The 23,313-nt window shown below is 38.3% G+C and overlaps 1 protein-coding gene and 1 long non-coding RNA gene across 2 annotated transcripts in view; one reads left to right on the top strand and one right to left on the bottom strand.

The window, feature by feature from the left end:
* Positions 1-23,313, top strand: part of LOC121738834 (sushi, von Willebrand factor type A, EGF and pentraxin domain-containing protein 1) — a 146,837-nt gene that overhangs the window by 78,898 nt on the left and 44,626 nt on the right. The window contains exon 4 of the mRNA XM_042131081.1: positions 6,291-6,386. Within this exon, the coding sequence (XP_041987015.1) occupies positions 6,291-6,386 (96 nt within the window). The remainder of the gene's footprint in view (positions 1-6,290; positions 6,387-23,313) is intronic.
* On the bottom strand, positions 982-17,597 carry LOC121738835. The gene is made up of 3 exons (XR_006037344.1): positions 17,587-17,597; positions 12,617-12,620; positions 982-1,104 (listed from the first exon to the last, which is right to left on the bottom strand). It is a non-coding gene; the product is annotated as an uncharacterized LOC121738835 (long non-coding RNA).

The following is a 23,313-nucleotide window of genomic DNA, read 5'->3' as shown; positions in this document are numbered from 1 at the left end:
GCTCACCTGATGGAAAGCAACTTCCGTCGCCCATGTACACTCGCAGCATCAGAAGAGCTGCAAGTGCGTTGCCGGCCTATTAAGAGGGAATAGGGTAATAGGGGAGGGTAGGAAAGGGAAGGGAAGAGAATAGGGGAGGATAGGGAAGGGAATAGGGTAGGGGTCAGGGGATGTCTCTGAGTACGATGATGTGAGTGTTTTACTGCTGTAAGTAATTTCACGAGGGTGTAACAAAATTTAACGCTAGTCGGCCGTAATTTTTATTTATTTTATGTAAAATGTAAACGCATAAAAAGTTTTTGGATTATGTTATTTAAATACAATATGTCCGTAGAAATGTGTATTATTAAGAAAGAATCTTTTCCTACCTTCGCAAAATTTTTACTCCCTCGTTTTTTTTTTTTTGGGATAGAAATACAAAGTTTTGTGACACGAAAATGATTGCTTGTTAACCTGGGTACTACAGGATACCTACCTATTAGTTAAATTATAATATTTTCTATGGTGAAATTTGATAATACATATAAAAAAACTAGATGACGCCCGCAACTCCTTTGCAGCTTTGCGCCAAAATTCGTTTTTCGCGCGGAGGCCATACATTTCTACGGGATAAAAACTTTGTTCTATTTCGCATGAAGTTTATCTGTCCGTCTTTCACACTTGTTAGTATGTTATCAAGGGTCAATTCGGAGCGCAACGTGAATTGACAGACTCCAATTGCGTTTGACGTCATACAAGTCACGTTGAAATCTGTCAATTCCATACATAATTTAGTAATGTATCTCGGTAGCTACGCGTCACGTTGCGGTCTAGTGCGTTCTGTCTCATACATTTTTAAGATCTAACTTTGCCGTCGAAATTATCAAGTGCAATTTAACCTTTCAGGTTGAGTAATGTATAGTTTGATGGATATGAATTTTCTCAGCATCAAAATCATGATCTTATTTATATCATATATTAGCTGTCCCGGTGAACTTCGTGTCACTTTATAACCTTCCCTGGACTTCTCCGAATATTTTAAGACTAAAATCAGCCCAATCCGTTCAGCCGTTTTCGTGTTTTAGCACGACTAACACATTATAAAATCTATTTTTATATATAAGACTAGCTGCCCCGGTAAACTTCGTGTCACTTTAAAACCTTCCCTGGATTTCTACGAATATTTTAAGACTAAAATCAGCCCAATCCGTTCAGCCGTTTTCGAGTTTTAGCGCGACTAACACATTCGAAAATCCATTTTTATATATAAGAGATAAGATGAATATATAGTATTTATTATGATTTATGTATAGTGTGCAGCTGCAGCAAGGCGTATCACGCGTGACGCCGCGCTCGTCGACCATAAAATTCGCATCACATATCAATATTACACACCCTTATTTCACTTTCAAATATTCCAAACATATAATTCAGTGTATATGCGTTTGCCAATTGTCACGCTCGGTAGAAGTGTGCCGCAACAAGTAAAAGTGACCACGGCACTTGTCATGTACAGCCACCGTTATGTCAAAACATTGCAAAACATGCCTACAGGTTCCGAAATAAAACCCAGTGTACTGAGTAGTCACTAGTTAAAATGCGTCCGCCTTTTTCGATAGCGAAGTTAAATGTCAAAAATAATTAAATCTAACTTTGCTATCGAAAATAAAATTTGATGCGCCATTACACTTATCATGACACATGGTTTAATACCATACGTTTTACATAATATCAAATAAGTATGGTATTCAAATACCCGGCCTCATAATATGCTGACTGCTGGTATGACGCTGGTGAGACAAGTGTGAGTTGTGATGTATGGGCGTGTATTCACTTTGATTAGTGCAAGTGCAGGTGATTATTAATCAGCCAGTGTAGACAGCGACTGATTAGTGCAAGTTCTTTATTTTCTCCTAATCACTGATCACCTGCATTCGCACTAATCAAAGTGAATAAAGGTCCTATGACAAAGTCATATACAGCACTAGCATAATTATATTATTTCGGAACAAATCCACGGTATGGCCTATTAATATTTATTCTGTGGTATGGCGTCGATTCTAGACGTCATGACTCATGAGCACTGGCCAATGGCTGGGATATATTTTAGAATATACTTTTTATACCGCCGACTGTACTAGGATAACATTAAAATATTTTCATTTATTTTCAACTGTGGGAATCATTTGATATTTAACTAGTATAATAATTGTTAAGGCCTTTCCACACAAGCACAACGTATATTTGCGCACTGACGACGCGCGTTTCTGATGCGCTCGTCTTCTGCGTGTTTTCATCGCTTTTTGGCAGATAAAGTTTAAAACGTGTCAGCTTCCTTCCGTTTGCTGAGCGTTCAACTTGCGTCTGTAATCTGTATCGATACAAACGAGCGTCGATAAAAAAAACTTGAGAGATGTCAAGGGACACCCGGATGGAACGAAGTTCCAGTTCATAATTTTTTATGTACAAATACCTGTAGGTTTTACACACTCAAAAAAAGTGAGACAGAGAGAAAAACACGCGCTACGACACTTTTGTGGCATTACAACTTTTCGTCTTAATTTTTTCTGTCTAGCCCCCTTTCGCAACACGCGATAAGGAGCTTCGTTCCAATAAGTCATGTGGAAAGGCCCTTAGCGCTTAATTATGATTATTCAACAGAACTGTAAGATTTTATTGTCATGAGTTTACTGACGAGTGTCGATACTGACAGTACGAATATAATAAAGAATACCACAGTTAAATTAAGTAACAGTATATTTATTTACTACATTCATTATATTTATCCCATATCACACAATATAGACAATCATTATAATATTATATCTGATATTTATTTATCACTTCACTTTGTGCTAATTAATTTAATGAATACATTACCACCAATCACACTTAAAACTTTAAATCACACTTAACGTATAGAACCACACTGTGATTCTTCACTATTACTTCACAACACTATCAGCTTTTCGATGTTCACTTCACTATAATTTCTCCAGGAATGAGCCCGTTCGATCGTGTTCGATGATTTTATAGGGACTCAACAGTCAACCATCCCCTCTGTGAGTGACGCCATCTTTCCGCCATTAAGTCCTCCATATTGCTGTCACTGTCGGAAGTGACAGCTAGTGGCGCCACCTATACCCGAGCGATAACATCCGGCCGTCCTGTAATTGCGCTCGTCCTCGAGCAGCAACTTGGTCTGGTGCAGGAGCTGAGGACATACAAGTAACACATTATTAAGTACTTAATCCTGAACAGTGAACAGATTATCAAAAAGGGACTCTAGCATCCAATCCATTAGAGAGTCCGACTAAGGTTGTATAAATTATCCCATCGACGGCCAATTAATACAACCACATGGTTTGAACCGAGTGTCACGAAACTTAACTCAGCTGTGTATCACCATGCATGCTGTAATAGTGTTCATCACAGATTTCTATTACACATGTTAGTCTACACTCTACATGAAATGGATGTTCGAAGTGAATGCACCAGACTCTTATACATACAGAATATTACAAAGGATAACATAGATCTTACGCTTATTCTTCGATAACATCCGGCGTGTCAGGGTCCGCAATCTGTATCCATGGTTTCATATTCTCAGCGCATGTGACCCCGTTGTAACGTCTAGAACTTCTTTCAGCTCCTCTCATGTCAGCAACTTTGTATCTATCATGACCTAGTATGTCTATAACTTGGAAGGGACCTTTGTATTGAGGTAGCAGCTTAGTACTCTGACCTTCATTAGACATACTTGGTATTTTTATAAGCACCAAGTCTCCAATTTTATAAGAAGGCGCATCCTTCCTTTTGGCATCGAAGACTTGTTTTTGTTTTTCGGCGTCTAGTTTTATATTTTTATCGACCTGCTTTGGTTGGCGATTCTCTTCGACGCTTTCTTGTTCTACGATGGCGGCGGTTATCCTCGCCACTTGTACTGTAGCTGGAACTGCGTGATGATGTTGCACTCGAACTTGTAGAAGACGCTCGTCTACGTCTGCGACCTCGCGCCATTTTTATGATTTGTGGACGTTCGATCACCGCTTCTGATATAATAAAGAATACCACAGTTAAATTAAGTAACAGTATATTTATTTACTACATTCATTATATTTATCCCATATCACACAATATAGACAATCATTATAATATTATATCTGATATTTATTTATCACTTCACTTTGTGCTAATTAATTTAATGAATACATTACCACCAATCACACTTAAAACTTTAAATCACACTTAACGTATAGAACCACACTGTGATTCTTCACTATTACTTCACAACACTATCAGCTTTTCGATGTTCACTTCACTATAATTTCTCCAGGAATGAGCCCGTTCGATCGTGTTCGATGATTTTATAGGGACTCAACAGTCAACCATCCCCTCTGTGAGTGACGCCATCTTTCCGCCATTAAGTCCTCCATATTGCTGTCACTGTCGGAAGTGACAGCTAGTGGCGCCACCTATACCCGAGCGATAACACGAAGTAATTTTATAAGCTGCAATTATTACTCACAACAAGATACGTCTCAAATTGAGGATATTATAGTTTCAACTTTAAAAGCATAAAGCATTCTAAAAACTCGCAAAGAAACAATGGGCAGTGTCCAAAAAAAATCACATGTACTTTTTATTATTTTTTTCGTTAAAATAGGGTATTTTAAGAATATAAATTAAATAATTTTGAAATACATTGGCTAGTTTTTTCTCAATAAATTAAAGTTTCGCTCTGACGTCACCATCGGCCGCGAATTGACGTCTGCAGTATGTTAAATTTCCTTTCAATCTTATTTATAATGGCTGGTTCGTCAAATGCAAGTTCTTATTAAGGGCCCCGAAGACGATCAAACGGTTTGACTCAAACACGTAAATTTTGGTTTGACTCAAACCGATTTGATCGTTTACAAAGCTAGTTTGAACGGTTTGTCAAACATTTACGTGTTTGAAGCTTGTTTGATGAAATTTCATATTTTCGTTGTGTTTGACGCGCCGTTTGATCGTGTTCCGACGCATTTGAAGGTTTGATCAAACCCGGCTTAGTTTAGTGCTGGATTATGAAGAAGAAAAAAAGAAAGAAGCTGTAGTTTCTAGCACTTTCTGTAGATGTTCGTGGGTAAAACGATATTATGTTAGTCCATAGTCCATACCATTCTTTGGACCAGTCTTTTTTTTATGAAATTAGGGGGCAAACGAGCAAACGGGTCACCTGATGGAAAGCAACTTCCAACGCCCATGTACACTCGCAGCATCAGAAGAGCTGCAGGTGCGTTGCAGGCCTTTTAAGAGGGAATAGGGTAATAGGGGAGGGTAGGGATGGGATGGGAATAGGGGAGGGTAGGGAAGGGAATAGGTTAGGGGATTGGGCCTCCGGTAAACTCACTCACTCGGCGAACACAGCGCAAGCGCTGTGTCACGCCGGTTTTCTGTGAGAACGTGGTATTTCTTCGGTCGAGCCGGCCCATTCGTGCAGAAGCATGGCTCTTCCACGTATATCTTTTTTTTTTCTCTTCTGACAGAGGACATTAACGTTATAAACATAAGATAAGAAAATCGCGATCCTCGTTCTACAATCTAGGGCATCTTCTGCATTACAAGACGTGTACTCGACAGCGCGTATTGAATGAAACTGCGCAGTGTCGTTTGACAAACCGTTCAAACCGACATCAAACGGTTGCATCAAACACGTAAGGTTTGAATCAAACCGTTTGATCGTCTCCGGAGCTCTTTATGTGAAAGCTGATACGAGAATCTTACTAAAAGTTCGAAACGTAATGTTGGTCGAATTTATTGCTAATTTAACGCCATTGAAGGTCAAACAAAGGTTAAACATATTTGTTCAAAAATATAAGTAACTAATGGTTTTTTTTTTCGTTTATATACAGAAAAACGATCACTGACCTTATTCCTCGAAATGTTTTTGTAATGAGCAAAAAAAAAAAATGGACAATCCCCATTACGAAATTATAAGAGTCATCTCACACTGAAACAGGTAATGAAGTTAATCGGTGTCGCACGACGCCTCACCAGTCACCACAGATTACTAAGTATGTAGTTCGTTTGCTTTCCGATTCCGATCTACGCGGCAAGCCACCGCAACGACAAAAATTCTAATAAAATGCATGGCTTTTATGACCCTTTACCACCCTTATTTATATTATTAAGTAAGTATATGTTTAATTTTATAACAATATCGGTAGAAAATAATTCACGCTCTATCACTATATTGTAATCAAACCTTTAACGAAACCTAAGTCAACTTCCCTTCTGTTTGTATGTTTTACTTATTGTGTTTTTTGCAGGTCACCAACCTCTGCAAGACCTGGAGATTCGCGTCGGCAACAGCAGCAGCGACCTGCAAAGGAATCCGCTATGCGCCTGGTTTCCTGGCACCATAGGTATGTACTATATATTGTGTTATTATATTATGTAAGGACTAAGAAACTGTGTATACGTGACTTTATAATCAACATAAGTATGTCTCTGTCACCTACCAGTTGCTTTCTGATTATTATAGACTCTAGAAAACACAAAATAGAGTCTTCTTTTCCATTAAGAGGATACACCAGGGGCTAGAGAAATGAAAAAAAGTACGAGTAATATCTATAGCTGTCTCCCTTACCTCAAGCCTATACCGCAGAATACGATAGAGACAACTGCAGAAAATCCAGAAAATCAACGATTCGTTGTCCCCTGATTCCTTCTCCAAAACTTAACCGATTTAAGTAGTTTTTTCATTAAAGATTAAAAAAAGGCTTGAGCTGTGTTCCTATGTTTTGCTTTTTTTGTATAATCTATCCAAATCTGTTTTCTGGACGTTTGAACACAGCGGAAAATCTGGCCATTTTTTGGGTTTTTGAACGTTCATATCTTATTTAATTATTAAATTATGAAAAAAACCAAAACATAGGGACATTTTATTAGTGGCCGTAGATATTCAGGAAAAAAATTATAACTCTACTAGCATTATCCAGGGAGGAAACAGGGGACAACGTTTGTATGGAAAAAAGGGCGGTGTGGAATCCTCTTAAAATATGACTGTTTCCCTGTACGGATATTCCAGTGCTCGCGGTTTCTTACTTTTTATTCTATGGAATATAATTATGCTAAGCATTTAACCTACATTCTACAAGTTGTATATTAATTGATCTCAGAACTAAAAAAATATAGATTACTAACTGTTGTCCGCGACTTCGTCCTCGTCCAGGTCAGCATTTTTTCTATAAAAGTATCCTATGTTATTTCTGATACCTCCAAGATATTTATAATATTACTAACCAAGGTTATAAGTCTTTAAAATAGTAAAGTTGTGTATGTGTGTGTGTGTTTTCAACCCGACGTCGTCGTCGCGTTGTGGTCTGAATTGACCCTAAATCTGTTTACCTATCTGTAGTATTGTACAAAATTAAGATGCACGTGTAACATCAGTTAGTAGGGTATCATAATATCGGTTAGTAGGGTATTTAAGATAAACGTTTACGGATCGACTGCATCAGTGTATAAATCTATCAGCACTTTTTATAATCACGTTAAAACAATGCCCGTGCTACCCTAGTTAACTGTTGCGAGACTCTCCTATTATATCCACTTAAAAAAATAGCGATGGCGTAAGACATACAGTAGATATAAATATAATAAGCTGCAATTAGTATTGAGAATATTTAAAACACTATAAAAATTATGTGCATTAGGTACACAAGCATATTACGTGCATTCGAAAGACATTTCTACGACTCTTCGTGTGCCCGTTTCGCAAAATCATCAAAATCGGTACGATAGTTTTGCAAAATTCGCTAAGTATATGAATTCTGCATAATATTTTTCTTAATTGTATATTTTTTTATCCTAAAGCTTTTAATACTAGGCTCTTCACACTTAAATAAATTCCTTTTCTCCATACTTATCTTCAGTATTATGCTGTGTTTACACCACACGTGATTATCAGCCGCTGACTGTGAGCAACGTATTGTCGGTTAGGTGTAAACGAAAAAGTTAATAATAATAATATAAGCTTACTTTCAGTGGCTGATATTCAGTTTGCTTAGAACGCAGCCACAAAAATATGTAATATCACACTAATATTATTATATTATACAGAGTGTTAGTGTAAACACCGTTGTCCTTGAAACCATCAAACGAGCCCGTCAAAATGCACAACTTTTTCTATAAGAAGAATGCTGGGAACTCAAAAAAAATGCCGTCTTCATACCCATACGGATGATCGACAATTTGTATGGATATGACCTTCAATCAAAGAATATTTGATCGAAGGGTATGAACACGGATTTTTTTGAGTTCCCAGCATTGTTCTCGTAGAAAAAGTTGTTCATTTTGACGGGCTCATTTGATGGTTTCAAGGACAACGGTTGTTACACTAACACACTGTATAAAGGCGAAAGTTTGTATGTTTGTTACTTCTTCACATCTAAACGTCTGGAGCGATTGTAATAAAATTTAGTATGGAGTTAGTGGATACCCCGGATCACATAGGCTTTTTTTAGTCTATGAAAATATCACAATAATTTATTTTCCCTAATAAACCTCGGGTAATACCGCGGGTAACAGCCGGTTGTGAAATAAATTTCAAACGCCATGTTTTGTTTTAATATTAAAGAACGCGTTGTAAATCCCCACAAGGACAAAACGGGTGCACAATAAAAACTTATGACAATCCTATTACGAATACTCAAACTCATTAAAAACTTTACCTCGCTCTATCAACAGCTTCACTCTTCAGGCTTCTGCAATTTATCTTCAAATCGAGAATTCGCATGTTTTATTAAAACATATTTTATTAATTAATATTAAAGTTTTTAAATATTGTAATCCACAATTTAAGCTAAAAAAATTAATGTCCTTGTCTTATTATTATTTATTTATCAATATTATACGTCTTTGTAACGATGACAGCCGACAGACATACGTATACGGGTGCAAAATGCAAATAAGTTAATATGTTATAATAATAATTACTAGAGATCGCCCAACGGTCGAAATTCGGCCTTAGTTTCAACGACATTAGGACTACTACGTTTAATTTGTAAAAAAATATTGACTTTATCTTTTTTTTTTCAACTCTCGTTTCTGGGACTTAGCTGATCTCAGACTGGCCGTGTAAGCATTGTCAAAGATTCGATAAAAAACTATAATCCATTTTCAATTTCTCAACTTGTTGTCAGCAGACTTCAATCAACCATAAATAAAAGAGTATAATTAATATGTATACTGTATAGGTTTGTCACTCAAAAATCTGTGATCTTCTTGAGTGTGCGTGTTGTAGTGTGTGTAATGTTTTATTTGTTAGAAAATGTGTGATAAAAGCATAATTTAAAAAAAATATTAGCTCGATGCACTCCTTCACCATATAAACTATAACTGTGCAAAATTTCATTCACCTACGTTTCCGCATTTTACGTCAAAAGGGATACAAAGTTTTTCGCTTGCGTATTAAGTAATATAATATAATTATATATGTTACGCTCAAAGACCGAAATCTTTCAATGAGCGAAAAAATGGCTCACAACGCGTTGTGGCCACAGTGAAACAGCCACGACGCGAAATTCGCGTCGTGGCTCTAATGAAAACGGCCACGACGCGTTCTGGCAATCACAAAAAGACCATAACGCGAAATTCGTGTCGTGGCTGATATGCTATTCGTTTTTCTTGATTTGTTCTTGATTGATTAATCGTCCATAGGTATGGAAGATTATATTTAAATTACCACGCGTACTACAAAATATTTTTTCTTTTACTAAATCACTGCATAACGTGTTTATGATTATTATTTGAAAATATCCATAGTTCCATAATATCCGTGCTAATATTATTACTGTCTGTCTGTCTGGCGCAACGTGTTATTGTTTGTTGTTTTTTTTTTAAATATAAGGTAATCTGATCTTAATAAATTATAAAAAAAATAGTTTTATTTTTATTTATATAATTTAAATATAATACTACTAGTTGATGCCCGCAACTACGTTGCGCCAGACATACGCTCTAGTAATAATATTAGTACGTATAGTATGGAATTATGGATATTTTATAAATTATTATTTATGATAAACACGTTATGCAGTAATTTAGTAAAAGAGAAAATATTTTGTAGTACGCGTGGTAATTCAAATATAATCTTCCATACCTATGGACGATTCCATACCTATGGACAATTAATCAATCAAGAACAAATCAAGAAAAACGAATAGCATATCAGCCACGACTTGAATTTCGCGTTATGGTCTTTTTGTGATTGCCAGAACGCGTCGTGGCCGTTTTCATTAGAGCCACGACGCGAATTTCGCGTCGTGGCTGTTTCACTGTGACCACAACGCGTTGTGAGCCCTTTTTTCGCCCATTGTGCGATTTCGGTCTTTGAGCGTAACATATATTGGTGGTAAAATTATAATTTTCTCTTGCCGTATTACAAACAATGGGCTCGTAAGGAAATAGCAACTAAAGATTCTATTAAGGATAGTAATAGCTTTCTCCACAACTTTTAGACAAAAGATAAAGTATTAACAGATTTAGGCGCCATAATGAGAACAAAGGCTGATAACACAACATAATACCATGCCATGGTAAAATAAAACAAGTATTAAATTTCTAGAAAATTCCATCAGAGAGCTCCGTTACTCGGTTCAATGAAAGTATTTTGATCTTAGATCTATAACTATACTTTATAGTGTTCTGTTCATTGTAATAAATAATAATTATACCATCAACTGTCTGATATCCCTGTCTTAACTAGATTCTAGAATTTAGAAGGTCATAAGGAAGTAAAATAGTTTATTTAATAAGCTGTGCTTAAACGGGTCATTTTTAGGGTTCTGTACCCAAAGGGTAAAAACGGGACCCTATTACCTACTAAGACTTCGTTGTCTGTCCGTCTGTACTTCTGTCCGTCTGTCCGTCTGTCCGTCTGACTGTCTGTCCGTCTGACTGTCTGTCTGACTGTCTGTCTGTCTGTCTGTCTGTCTGTCTGTCCGTCTGACTGTCTGTCTGACTGTCTGTCTGTCTGTCTGTCTGTCTGTCTGTCTGTCTGTCTGTCTGCCCGTCTGTCCGTCTGTCTGTCTGTCTGTCTATCTCCAGGCTGTATCTCAAAAACCGCTATAGCTAGACTTCTGAAATTTTCACAATTTGATAACTATTTAAAATGTGAAATTCTTTTAAAACGATTTCCTATAATTGACCTATTGGCTATAAACTTTTCATTCAACAGTGGAAGTTGTGTAAAAAAGGGCGTAACATGCCCGGATCTGCCAGTTACCGAATTTGAGTTGCAAACAGCCGACAGCTATAGTTGGGCTGTTATCTGCGTAGTTTAAAGTTACCTGAAATCGAACGCTTTTAGTGCACCCGCCGAGATGAGCCAATCGAATCCTGTAGTACGGAAACTGTTTACTGAAAAGGTTAACTGTTTGTTATTTGTTTGTTAAATATACAGAATATTTTTGTAAAAAATACCTTTATATTTATAATGTTTCATCTATCCTTTATGAAGAGTTTTAAATACGTTTTTGAAACTGAAGACCAATACTATCTTATGAAATTCGATAGACAACGGGTAGTCGGGTAAAGATAATTAATTAATAATAATAATTAACGGTCTTCATACAGGGTGCAATTAAACCTTCCGGCCAATTTTTTATGGCTATCATTAGGAGAGTCCATTTAACAAAAAAAATAGGGTGTTAATTTTTTTTACAATAACATAATATTTTATCCAAGTTAAAATCGTTGCAGTACGGTCACTTCGCGGCGGTGGGTAGAGCGGGGGTGACGCAGGGAGTGGCGCCAGGGGGGGGGGGGGGGCAGCGGCCAGTGTCCATTAATTATTATCGTGGTGTATATAACTCACCGGGAAGCCAGCGCCGTCGCGTTAGCTTCCCGTCTAGCCTGTGATGTTACCAGGCACCGTCCAAGCAACGTCTCGCATCTCTACGTTGCCGCAAACCGGTGTTTTTCAGTTATGTTTAAAAACAGCGCTTTGCAGCGACGTAGAGGTGACCTAACGTGACTGGCTACGTCGCGATGGCGTTCCGGTGAGTTATATCTCATAGGAAAACTTTCGAAAGCTATTTCTCAACATTTTAGTACTGAGTAATTATATAAGAAAACATACGTGTATTTTTATTTTTAACAAGGATCATAATAATAATATATCGAAATTTGACCGGAAGGTTTAATTACACCCTGTATAATCAATAATGTATATTCCTTCTCAATAATATTATGTCAGTTGTTTCCATTGAATATAAAATTTTATCATCTTATTATAATTTTTCGTGGGTATCTTTAATTGTTTTCTGAATAACAGGATTTACCTATACAAAAAACAATTTTAATAATTCGATCGTAAAATTCCCACATGAATATTAATGAAGATGCAATTTGAAATGTTTTTGATTTGCCGTGGTATTGTCTGCACTGGGAAATACTACATAATATGATCGAAAATAATAGAATACCGAATCAAATGTACTCGTATCAGTATTTCGTATTACTAAATGAATTACTAAGTAGGCTTATAGCGAAACTACGTTACATTTGGGGCATATTTGCAATACAAATTACAATGGTACGGTATAGTCTATAGACTTCTATACAGTATTAATTATGGGCCAGGGATTACTAATCTTTCGTATTAATGTTCCCTTTTTAGGGTTCCGTAGTCAAAAAGGAACCCTTATAGTTTCGGTCTGTCCGACCGTCTGTCTGTCCGTCTGCCCGTCTGTCTGTCCGACTGCCCGTCCGTCCATCTGTCTGACCGCGGTTTTGCTCAGAGACTATAGGACCAACAAGGCTGTAATTCGGCACGAATGCACATATTAATGATGCCGACAAAATAGTACATGAAATCTTAAAAAAATATATTTTTATGGTACCTTCCCTACACATCAAGCGGGGATGAATTTTTTTTTCGCGTCCACCCCATCGTGTGGGATGTCGTTGGATAGGTTTTTTTTTTTAAATATTATGAGTATTCATAGATCATTTTCCGATTGGGATCCAAGGAAATATTAAGTTTTAAAGTGGAAAAAATCGTTAGAGTCCAGTGTCTCCCCATTCTACCAGCTAAACGGTTGCTTCTGGAAATGTGAAAAAAGTCATGGGACTAGGAAATATGCTGATTTTAAAAGGAAAACTATCACAGCTAAGAAGACTTCATAAGTTTTTAAGTTATAGTCGATTAACTAAAAATGTATTCGGCAAAGTATAAAGAAACTTTTCTTTCAAATTCCTTTGAACGTAACTGAGATGATGTTTTAGTAGTGTAAAACACGTTATACATTCATTGACCATACAAAAAATATTATCAAAAACTAGCGGTACTAATACGAAGCCCTATATTGCGCGTGGCCCGACACGCACCTCGCCGGTTTTATTTGATAAACCTTCAGTTAAGTAAATAACGTTCCAATCAATATTTTTTGTGATCTGATGCAGACTTCAAAATTTGCATAATAGGGAACTGTATGCAAATAATATTTATGAAAATGTTGCTATTAAAACGTTAAAAAAATATAAAAGAAGGGCTATAACTGCAAAGTTAATATTTTATAAAATATTGTTTTTTTACAAAAATTACGAATTAAAAGTAACTTGAAACGGAACGGGATTTCAAAACATTCCTGGTTTTTTGGAAGTTGGTTAAAAAGCGACTTTGTTTCATAATCTTAAATTAATCTAATATAATAATATAAAATTCTCGTGTCACAATGTTAGATAGCATACTCCTGCGAAACGGCTTTACTGATTTTAACCAAATCTTAATAAGCATATTCAGTAGGTCTGAGAATCGGCTAATGGCTACTTTTTATATTGATAAGTACATTAATTGTTGAATAAATAATAGTAAATTACTACAACTCGAGATTGACGACGACCATTGTTTGTGCGACGGGATAGTGATGGACGTTGCCATGGTGACATACTTATTTAGTCACTTCAATAAAATAATAATAATATGGGCTAAATACTTTAATATTAATATGTTTAAAATAATATTATGTAGTGATACCCCTCCCGCGAGCGCACCCGCGCATTGGTAGCGCCCACTTCGAAACGGGCGTAAATCGCAATATTTATTTCGCCATAACTTCTAAACCAAACGTCCAATTTTAATTATTTAAGGACCAAATATAATCTACATAAACTGTACTTAGTGATGAAATAATTTATTTTGATAAGGATTATTAGCATGAGTAAAATAAATGCGTTTAAATGTAGTCCAAAAAAATCAATATTTTTAAATAAAAAAACGGTTGTTGTGCCTCAATCGACATAGATAGGTAATAGGTATAGTGTGCCGCGGACATTTTTGTAGATATTCATAAGATCTACATTTACTTAGAACATTATATAGTTCTATTTTTTATAGTTTAGGCAGCGTACGCAAAATAAGTAAATTTTCTAATTGTTTCCGAAAAACTGAAATATCTTACGAAACTCTATATTTTCCAAAATAAAAAGTGGCTTATGTTACTCGTTAATAATGTAGCTTTCGAATGGTGAAAGAATTTTTGAAATCGATCCAGTAGTTTTTGAGCCTATTAATTACAATTAGACAAACAAACAAACAAAGTTTACCTCTTTATAATATTAGTATAGTATAGATACTTGTACTATTATCTATTCTGTGGTTAACCACTAGCTGTTGCCCGCGACTTCGTCCGCGTGGACTTTAGTTTATAGTTGTTCCAGTACATCGATTGAATCGTTTACGCGCAAATCAGAAAAGTATATTGTGTGGGAACCGTACATTTTGCTACATATATAATGCATCCTATGTTCTTTTTCGGGACTCAAAGTATCTTTAAACCAAATTTCAGCAAAATGGGTCCAGCCGTTTACGCGTGATGTGACCACGTGAAATATAACGTTCCACATAGCTCCGCCCGCGTAAATTAGATATTTCACAGACAAATTAGTCCACAAAAAATAGCATATGATCCTTCACGTGGTCTACTTCTTATTTGTGCCAAATAACAGAAAAATTTCTCCAGTAGTTCGTGAGATAAGCCCTTTCAAATAATTTCCCCCGTTTTTTCCACATTTTCCTCTATTTCTTCGCTCCTATTAGTCTTAGCGTAATAAATTATAGCCTTTTTCGATAAATAAGATATCTAAAATTGAAATAATTTTTCAAATCGGACCAGTAATTCCTGAGATTAGGGCGTTCAAATAAGCTCTTTCAAATAATTTCCCCCTTTTTGTTCCACATTTTCCTCTATTTATTCGTTCCCATTAGTTTTAGCGTAACAAAATATAGCCTATAGCCATTCTGGATAAATGGGCTATCTAAAACTGAAAGAATTTTTTAAATCGGTCCAGTAGTTCCTGAGATTAGCGCGTTCAAATAAGCCATTTCAAATAATTTCTCTCGTTTTTTCCACACTTTCCTCTATTTCTTTGCTTCTATTAGTCTTAGCGCAATAAAATATAGCCTATAGCCTTTCTCGATAAATAGGCTATCTAACACTTAAAGAATTTTTCAAATCGGACCAGAACTTCCTGAAATTAGCGCGTTTAAATAAGCCGTTTCAAATAGTTGCCGCCCGTTTTTTCCACACTTTCCTCTATTTCTTCGCTCCTATTAGTATTAGCGTGAAAACATACAACCTATAACCTTTCTTGATAAATGGGCTATCTAACACTGAAATAATTTTTCAAACCGGACCAGTAGTTCCTGAGATTAGCGCGTTCAAACAAACTCTTCCCAATTATAATATTAAATAGTACTAGCTGTTGCCCGCGACTTCGTCCGCGTTAACATAGTAGTAGTAGTAGTAGATCACATCCCAAGTATTATTTATTGTACAAAAATATTCAATGTACAGAATTGACTTTCCTACGATTTTATTATATACTTGTAGATGTTCCGCGCGGCTTTGTTTGCGTAATTTAGGAATTTCAAGCAACCGTACGTTTTTCCGCAAAAAATAACCTTTGTCCCTTTACGTGGTCTATTCTTTGTTTGCCAAATAACATAAAAATTACTCCAGTAGTTCTTATGATAATAAGCGCTTTCATATAATTCCCACGTTTTTTCCACATTTTCCTCTATTTCTTAGCTCCTATTACTCTTAGCGAGATAAAATATAGCCTATAGCCTTTCTCGATAAATGTAGATAGCCCATTTATCGAGAAAGGCTATAGAAAGCTATATTTTATCTCGCTAAGAGTAATAGGAGCTAAGAAATAGAGGAAAATGTGGAACAAAAAAGGGGGAAATTATTTGAAAGAGCTTATTTGAACGCCCTAATCTCAGGAACTACTGGTCCGATTTGCCTTCCTCAATTAATGGGCTATCTAACACTGAAAGAATTTTTCAAATCGGACCAGTAGTTCCTGAGATTAGCGCGTTCAAACAAACAAACAAACTCTGCAGAATTATAATATTATCTAGTATAGAAAGTATAGATATAATATAGTAAGTATAGATAGTATAGATAAAACTGATTTTACTGTGCAGAGATTAAATTGTGACCTGTTATAATCAGGAATTCCGGATTGTCACTGAACTCACAACCTTGGCTTCAAGGTCCAGTAGGAAAGCGAACATATAAGTTGGCAGTAATTATTGAGAGTATGTACGACAAGTCTTAAGTTTGGGTATTGTTTTTTTGCATTTACATCAAGTACCTTTGTGACTTGTAGTAATATTTAATGTGTATTCTTATTTAAATACATCTTCAGGGTGTAACAAAACGAAGTAATCTTTAGAGTGTGTATGAGTATAGAGTTGACTGTGAAAGTAGCAGCGCTGAAACAGTAACTTTTTTAACTTTTGTGTAGACAGATTGATAACGAGGCGCTTGACCATACAAATCGCAAAAAATTGCTCTTTCAGCGCTGCTACTTTTATATGAAATCAATATAAGGGACACATACGTACACCCTACAGTATTAAGTATTGTTTTCTTTTGTTACACCCTGTATATTCTAATGTAACAAAATACCATTTACGGATCAATTTCAGAAAGTAAAGCACCCACTTTGATAATGGGCAATGGGCATTGTCCAAAAAAAATCACATGTACTTTTTATATTTTTTTTCGTTAAAATATGGTATTTTAAGAATATAAATTAAATAATTTTGAAATTCATTGGCTAGTTTTTTCTCAATAAATTTTTAAAGTTTCGCTCTGACGTCATCATCGGCCGCCAATTGACCTCTGCATATGTTTTAAATTTCCTTTCAATCTTATTTATAATGGCTGTTTCGTCAAATGCAAGTTCTCATTATGTGAAAGCTGATACGAGAAGCTTAAAAAAAGTTCGAAACGTAATGTTGGTCGAATTTATTGCTAATTTAACGCCATTGAAGGTCAAACAAAGGTTAAACGTATTTGTTCAAAAATATAAGTAACTAATGGGTATTTTTTTCGTTTATATACAGAAAAACGATCACTGACCTTATTCCTCGAAATGTTTTTGTAATGAGCAAAATTTAGAAAAAATGGACAATCCTCATTGGTGTATTTGGGATTTTCAAAACCAGTCCATCATTTGCAATTCCTCATCAGTCCATTCATCCCCCTGAACGAGGTTTTCACGATAAGTGGTTTGGTATCCACTTCCCATTTTCTACTTGTTAACAATAATTATTAAACTAATTTGACTAGGAGATTTTTTTTGAAGCGATTTAAAGGTGTCTTTCCGATCCTCACGGCAAGCGAACTTGACCGACAAGAAAAGGCAACCACAACTAGGCTAGAAATAGTTGGCCTATGTCATAAAGTGGCATTTCGTCTTTGAAGTTATCTAACACCATGTTTAAGTCACTTGGCCTATTTTGACCTTTTGATGCAATTCGGAAAACCGGAAGACGTGTCGTTTTAGCCAATCGGAACACGTGTCGGCCTACAAAAACTCGTAAAATAGTTAAAAAGTAAACCTGGACTACTATGGAATCTGTACAAAATTCAATTCTTTTTTTCTCTCTCCTGAAAAGTTGATATTTTTGACTTACGTGGTGTTAGAACTCCAACGACGATTTGTCGGTCGCGGTTGCTTTACATGTGAGGATCGGAAAGTCACCTTAATTTCAATGAGTTGCTCAAAGACGGAAATCGTCTCGACGACACCCAACAGACGACAGGTAACATAACTTTGAGAACATTTGAAGTATTTATGCAGTTCTCAAACTTATTGAACCTGGGAGAACTAAAACTTCTGAGCTAATTTGGATCAAACTGCAATCGCACTGAATATTAAAAGGCAGGCAGGGATATTGGAAAGGCTTTTTAGTAAACGAAATTATTTTTTTAAAGGTGATCAACACATATTATAAATCTTCCAGTTACCCCTTTGTTTACCTGATTTTTCGTTTTGCTATATGGTTGAAAAAGGTTTACATTGAAAAACTTATGCTCAAGTTTATCAAAGTACGTACTTTGATAAGCTTGAGCATGAGCATTTAAGACAGTGTTCAAGTCTTATAAAGACTTATAAACGTCAGTTTAGCATTTTATTGCGTTGCAACTTACAATGGAGATCTACGTACACGTGAGAACGCTGATCAATGGAGGAAAGTCGAAAGCGCTTCACAAACTCTCTTGTCTATGACTGTCATGAGTACTGTTTATCATTCTAATGATCTAGAGACTAGATTCTAGACTTTACTTAGATTGTGGTCTGAATTCCACCCTTAGGGTTAATTAAAAAATAGGTTCGGCAAAAAACATAACGACTGTTAAATATATTTTAACTCGAAAAAACACGGCTGATGAAGAAAAATTAATCTAGAATTCTAGACCAAGTAGATTAAATAATGAAGGCCTTAAAAAACTCTTTATGTATGCACAATTAAAACCAACTAGCGTGAAAAGCGTGTTAATAATGATATAATCATACTGAGTCACTTACGTAATAAAGTTACGTTACGTAGTATGATTAATTAGTTCAAATACTCTTGAGAAGTTCGGGATGATAGGGCAAAGAAGAATTCTTGGAAGGCCAAAGAAGAATTAGGTATTAAAAGCGACCTAGCTTTTCAAAAAATCAGGATTTTCTATGGCCGAATTTAAGTACTTACTACTTTTTATCTCTACTAAAAGTACGTTCACAAGTTTATCAGCAAGGTCTAGCTTTAGGTAAGCTATTCTAACAACGTCATGATTGGAAATAATAATGCAATAAAGTCATACTGACTCAAAATGTACTGAATCATTATTAAATTCCCAAATTAATTGATAATATTGCACCGGATTAATTAACTCTGTATTTTTTTTTAATGCCATCCCCCTAATTTTATCAGGGCTTATTTTTTTGCTCTTTTAATCTTTTTCCTTTCTTTTACGATAATATAACCCATACAGATATAAATACAGTTTTTTAAAAGTAACTGTTTAAGGTGCAATACTTTTATTCACTTTACTTATGCACTTAAAATACAGGTGTGGCTCACTAATAACTATAATTAGGTATAATAACAACAAAGTACACAATCAAGTAGTGCAGCTTACGCTCGCGCGTCCCGACTGGCGCGGGGGTGCCGCGCTCGCCGGTGCATTCCAGGACGCTTCACCCCGCGGTGCCCCTTGACCTCGAGCCCCGATGCAACAAGATCGACTCGATTCGGCGGGCGTCGTTACAACTATTATTACGCGCACATACAAACAATAATAATAATTAACACACGCGCTACAAACTCCCCCTCTAGTTCGAACTAGCGTCCCGCGTTCGGACTAGCACTTACGGGGTCGCCCCCGCTTACGTTTGACCCTAACAGGTGCTTCTAATTCGCCAACGTATGGCGTCAATTGTGACACGTGGTAACGTCCAATGCCTTCTAGAAGATACGTCGTGGGACTAACTACTTCACTGATACGATAGGGACCGTCTCTCTTCGGAATAAACTTAACAGACTGCCCGGATCCGACACTGTTCGGTCCGTGAGTGTTTAAGAGGACTAAACTACCTACCTCGTAATCCGGTGGTGCTCTCCTACCTTTATCGGCGTACTTCTTCTGGATGGACTGGGCACGCTCGTGAACCTCTCGCGCGTCTACGAGTGCTGTCGACAACCTGCGTAAGTATGGAGTAACATTAGGAACGAAATTATCGTTTTCCACAATAGCTCTCATATCTGATATCACGTCGGAAGGAGCTCGCAGCTCTCTTCCGAAGGTAAGGAATGACGGGGTAGAACCGGTGCTCGCCGTCGTTACCGTGTTCATCGCAAACCTAATTGCGGGCAGGTGTTCGTCCCAGGAGCCGTGATCTCTCCCCACTAGGATAGCAAGCTGCGGCTTTAGGTCGCGGTTCTTCCTCTCTACGGGATTCGCCTCGGGATGATATAGAGGGGTCAGCGACTGTTTGATGCCGAAGGTGTGGCAAACTTGCTGCATCACCTCAGCGACAAACTGCACTCCGTTATCGCTAATCATCCTCCGTGGTACTCCGAATCTCAAGAATACCTCGCTTACCAGGGCAGCGGCACATTCCACGCTGGTGGCGTTCTCCAGGGCAAACAGCTCTGTCCATCGGGAACAGACATCCTCCACTATCAAAATCCAGCGGTTGCCTTTAGCTGTTCTCGGCAAAAGCCCAAACAAATCAACAGCGATGACCTCAAAGCGTCGGTTTGTCGCAGGCGTTTGGAGCAAGCCGGCAGGCTTCCTGTTATCTGCCTTGTAGCGTTGGCACGCAGTACATCCTTTTATATAATTGGTAACGTATGTTCTCATACCCATCCAAAAGTACCGGGTCCTGATGCGTTGCAGGGTTCTCTCCACTCCGAAATGGCCTGCTGTGGGCGCGTCGTGAAACTCGGCGAGCACCTGCTCTCTCTCGTGTGCTGGAATCACAAGGCAAGCAGTATCAGCGTCATCGGCTTCGGGGGTACATCTATACAATACACCATCTGACATCAGGTACCCTTTTTCTGACCAATTCCTCCCCCTAAAGGGATCGTCGGTGGCCTCTAAATCTTCGATAATGTTCTTCAAGTCGGTATCTTTAAGCTGGCTCTCACGCACCTCTGCAGGAGTCTTGTGTGGTATATCTACAGTGACAAAGCACACCTCGCAACTTTCTGCTCCACCGTTGCAACAGGGAGGGCGACTGAGAGTGTCTGCTATGACATTCACTCTACCAGGAGTATACTGTATCTGCAGGTTGTATGACTGCAGCGTCAGGGCCCACCTTGCTAGGCGGCCACTCGGTGTCTTTAAGCTCATCAGCCAGCGCAAGGGCTGATGGTCAGATTTAACAATTACCTCTGAACCTTCTATATACCCTCTGAACTTCGTCACAGCCCACACGACCGCCAAAGCTTCTCTTTCCGTGGTTGAGTAGTTTCTCTCCGCAGGTTGTAGCAGTCTGCTGGCGTACTCCACGGGCCGTTCGTCGGGGCCCTCCCCCTGCATCAGGACAGCTCCGAGGCAGTAGCCGCTACTGTCAGTCCTGAGGGAAAAAGGTTTAGCTTCATCAGCTTGTCGAAGAATAGGGGCAGTGACTAAAAGTCTTTTAATATGATCAAATGCAGCTTGCTGGTCATCAGTCCATTTCCAGGTACTACTCTTCTTTAAGAGGTCAGTCAACGGCTTAGCCAAGGCAGCATAGTTGGGTACAAAACGTCGGAACCAGCTCGACGTCGCCAAAAATCCTTTGAGCTGCTTCTCGTTCTTTGGAGCAGGCATTTCAGCAATAGCTGCAGTCTTATCCGGGTCAACGTGTAAACCGCCAGGAACAATAATATGGCCAAGGAATTTTACTGAGTCTCTGGCGAAACAACTCTTCTCACGGTTGACTCGCAGGTTGAACACCTCCAGCCTCCTGAAGACAGCTTCCAGGTCTTCCAGGTGCTGTTTGAAATCTGGGGACAAGACGATGAGGTCGTCGAGGTATCCTAAAATTGTCACGGGTCTGTTTCCACGTGGGCTCTGCGATATCTCGGTCCCGCCGGTCTCATCTGTCACAATCGGTACGCTCAGGTTTGACTTAAACTGATCGATTAATCTCTGGAACGTAGCGCCTGAGTTGCGGAGGCCCATCGGCATCCTCTTGAACCGGTAAGTACCAGCTGGTGTTATAAATGCTGTCTTGTCCTTGTCCTCATCGTAGACACTTACTTGAAAATATCCAGAGCGGAGGTCGAGGGTGGTCATGTAGCTAGTGGTCTTAGCAGCGTGCAGTACGTCTTCTATGCGCGGCAGCGGGTATCGGTCCGGTTCCGTCACGGCATTGAGCTTCCGGTAGTCCACGCATAGTCGTACGCCGCCATCTTTCTTAGTGACCAGTACGACGTTTGCCGCCCAGGGCGACTCGCACTCCTCAATCACGTCTGCTTCCAGCAGCTTCTCCAGCTCGTTATTTAATAATTCACGTTTACCTTGTGACAAGCGGTACGGTGGTGAAGCTATAGGCTCCTGTCTCTCATCGACCCGAATGCGGTGAGACGCGTAGCTGGTCGGCGGTCCCCGGTCGGCAAACCGCTCAGCTTGACTGATGATCAGCTGGTTGAGCTGGGTCCTCTGAGCTGTCGACAGCTGCGTCGCTTCGTCGTTCCTCAACATCAGAGTGTTCTCTTCCAGCGTCAGCTGCATAGTCGAGGTGTAGCCGGCGTTAACTCGCGCTTCCCCCTTGAAGAATTGGAACTTCGCTCCAGGTGCGTCTGAAAAATGCCAACATTCGTTTTTCAGGTCGAGTAATATACCTGCCTGCACAATGAAATCTTGCCCTAGAAGGGTCCTATTATTAGCTTCCGGGATTACTAAAAACTTAGTCGTAAACTCACGATTATTAAGATAAACTTTAGTCTCGCATAATAATACGTTGCTCACCTGTCGTGTCCCGTCGGCGAGACCAATCGTACGACGAACTTGCTTAAAACTTACTCCGTTGTTCAATAATATTTTATAAAGTCCTGGGCTGGCCAAGGACTCGGTGGCGCCGGTATCCAGCACAGCGACACCAACCTGCGAAAACACTTTAATCTTTATAACCGCGCGCGCCACCCCGGCGTCGCGCGTAACGGCCGTTTGAAAACTTACTTGATGGTCGGTCGAAGCGGTGCTCCTGCACGTCGGGCACTTGGAGCGAATCACACCTTCTTTACCACAACCATAACAAGAAATCGGTTTAGCTTTCACCTCGTCGGCATTGGGCGTTACGTTGCGTCTACATTCGTCGGTGGTATGACCAATTCTCCTACACGACGCGCAACGCGTTCTAACACGTTTAGACACGATATTATTTTTACTATCCGTATTACTAACGGTATTAGAATAAACATCGGCAACGGGCGCCTTTGGTACAAACTTACCCCCATCCGCGTTTAACGGGTTAACATTATAAACAGAGTGCCGTACATATCTAGCG

The sequence above is a fragment of the Aricia agestis genome, chromosome Z (genome assembly GCF_905147365.1).
Source record: "Aricia agestis chromosome Z, ilAriAges1.1, whole genome shotgun sequence".
Lineage (NCBI taxonomy): Eukaryota > Metazoa > Arthropoda > Insecta > Lepidoptera > Lycaenidae > Aricia > Aricia agestis.
Note: the sequence above shows the minus strand (reverse complement) of the source record. Positions and strands in the feature narration are given on the sequence as shown.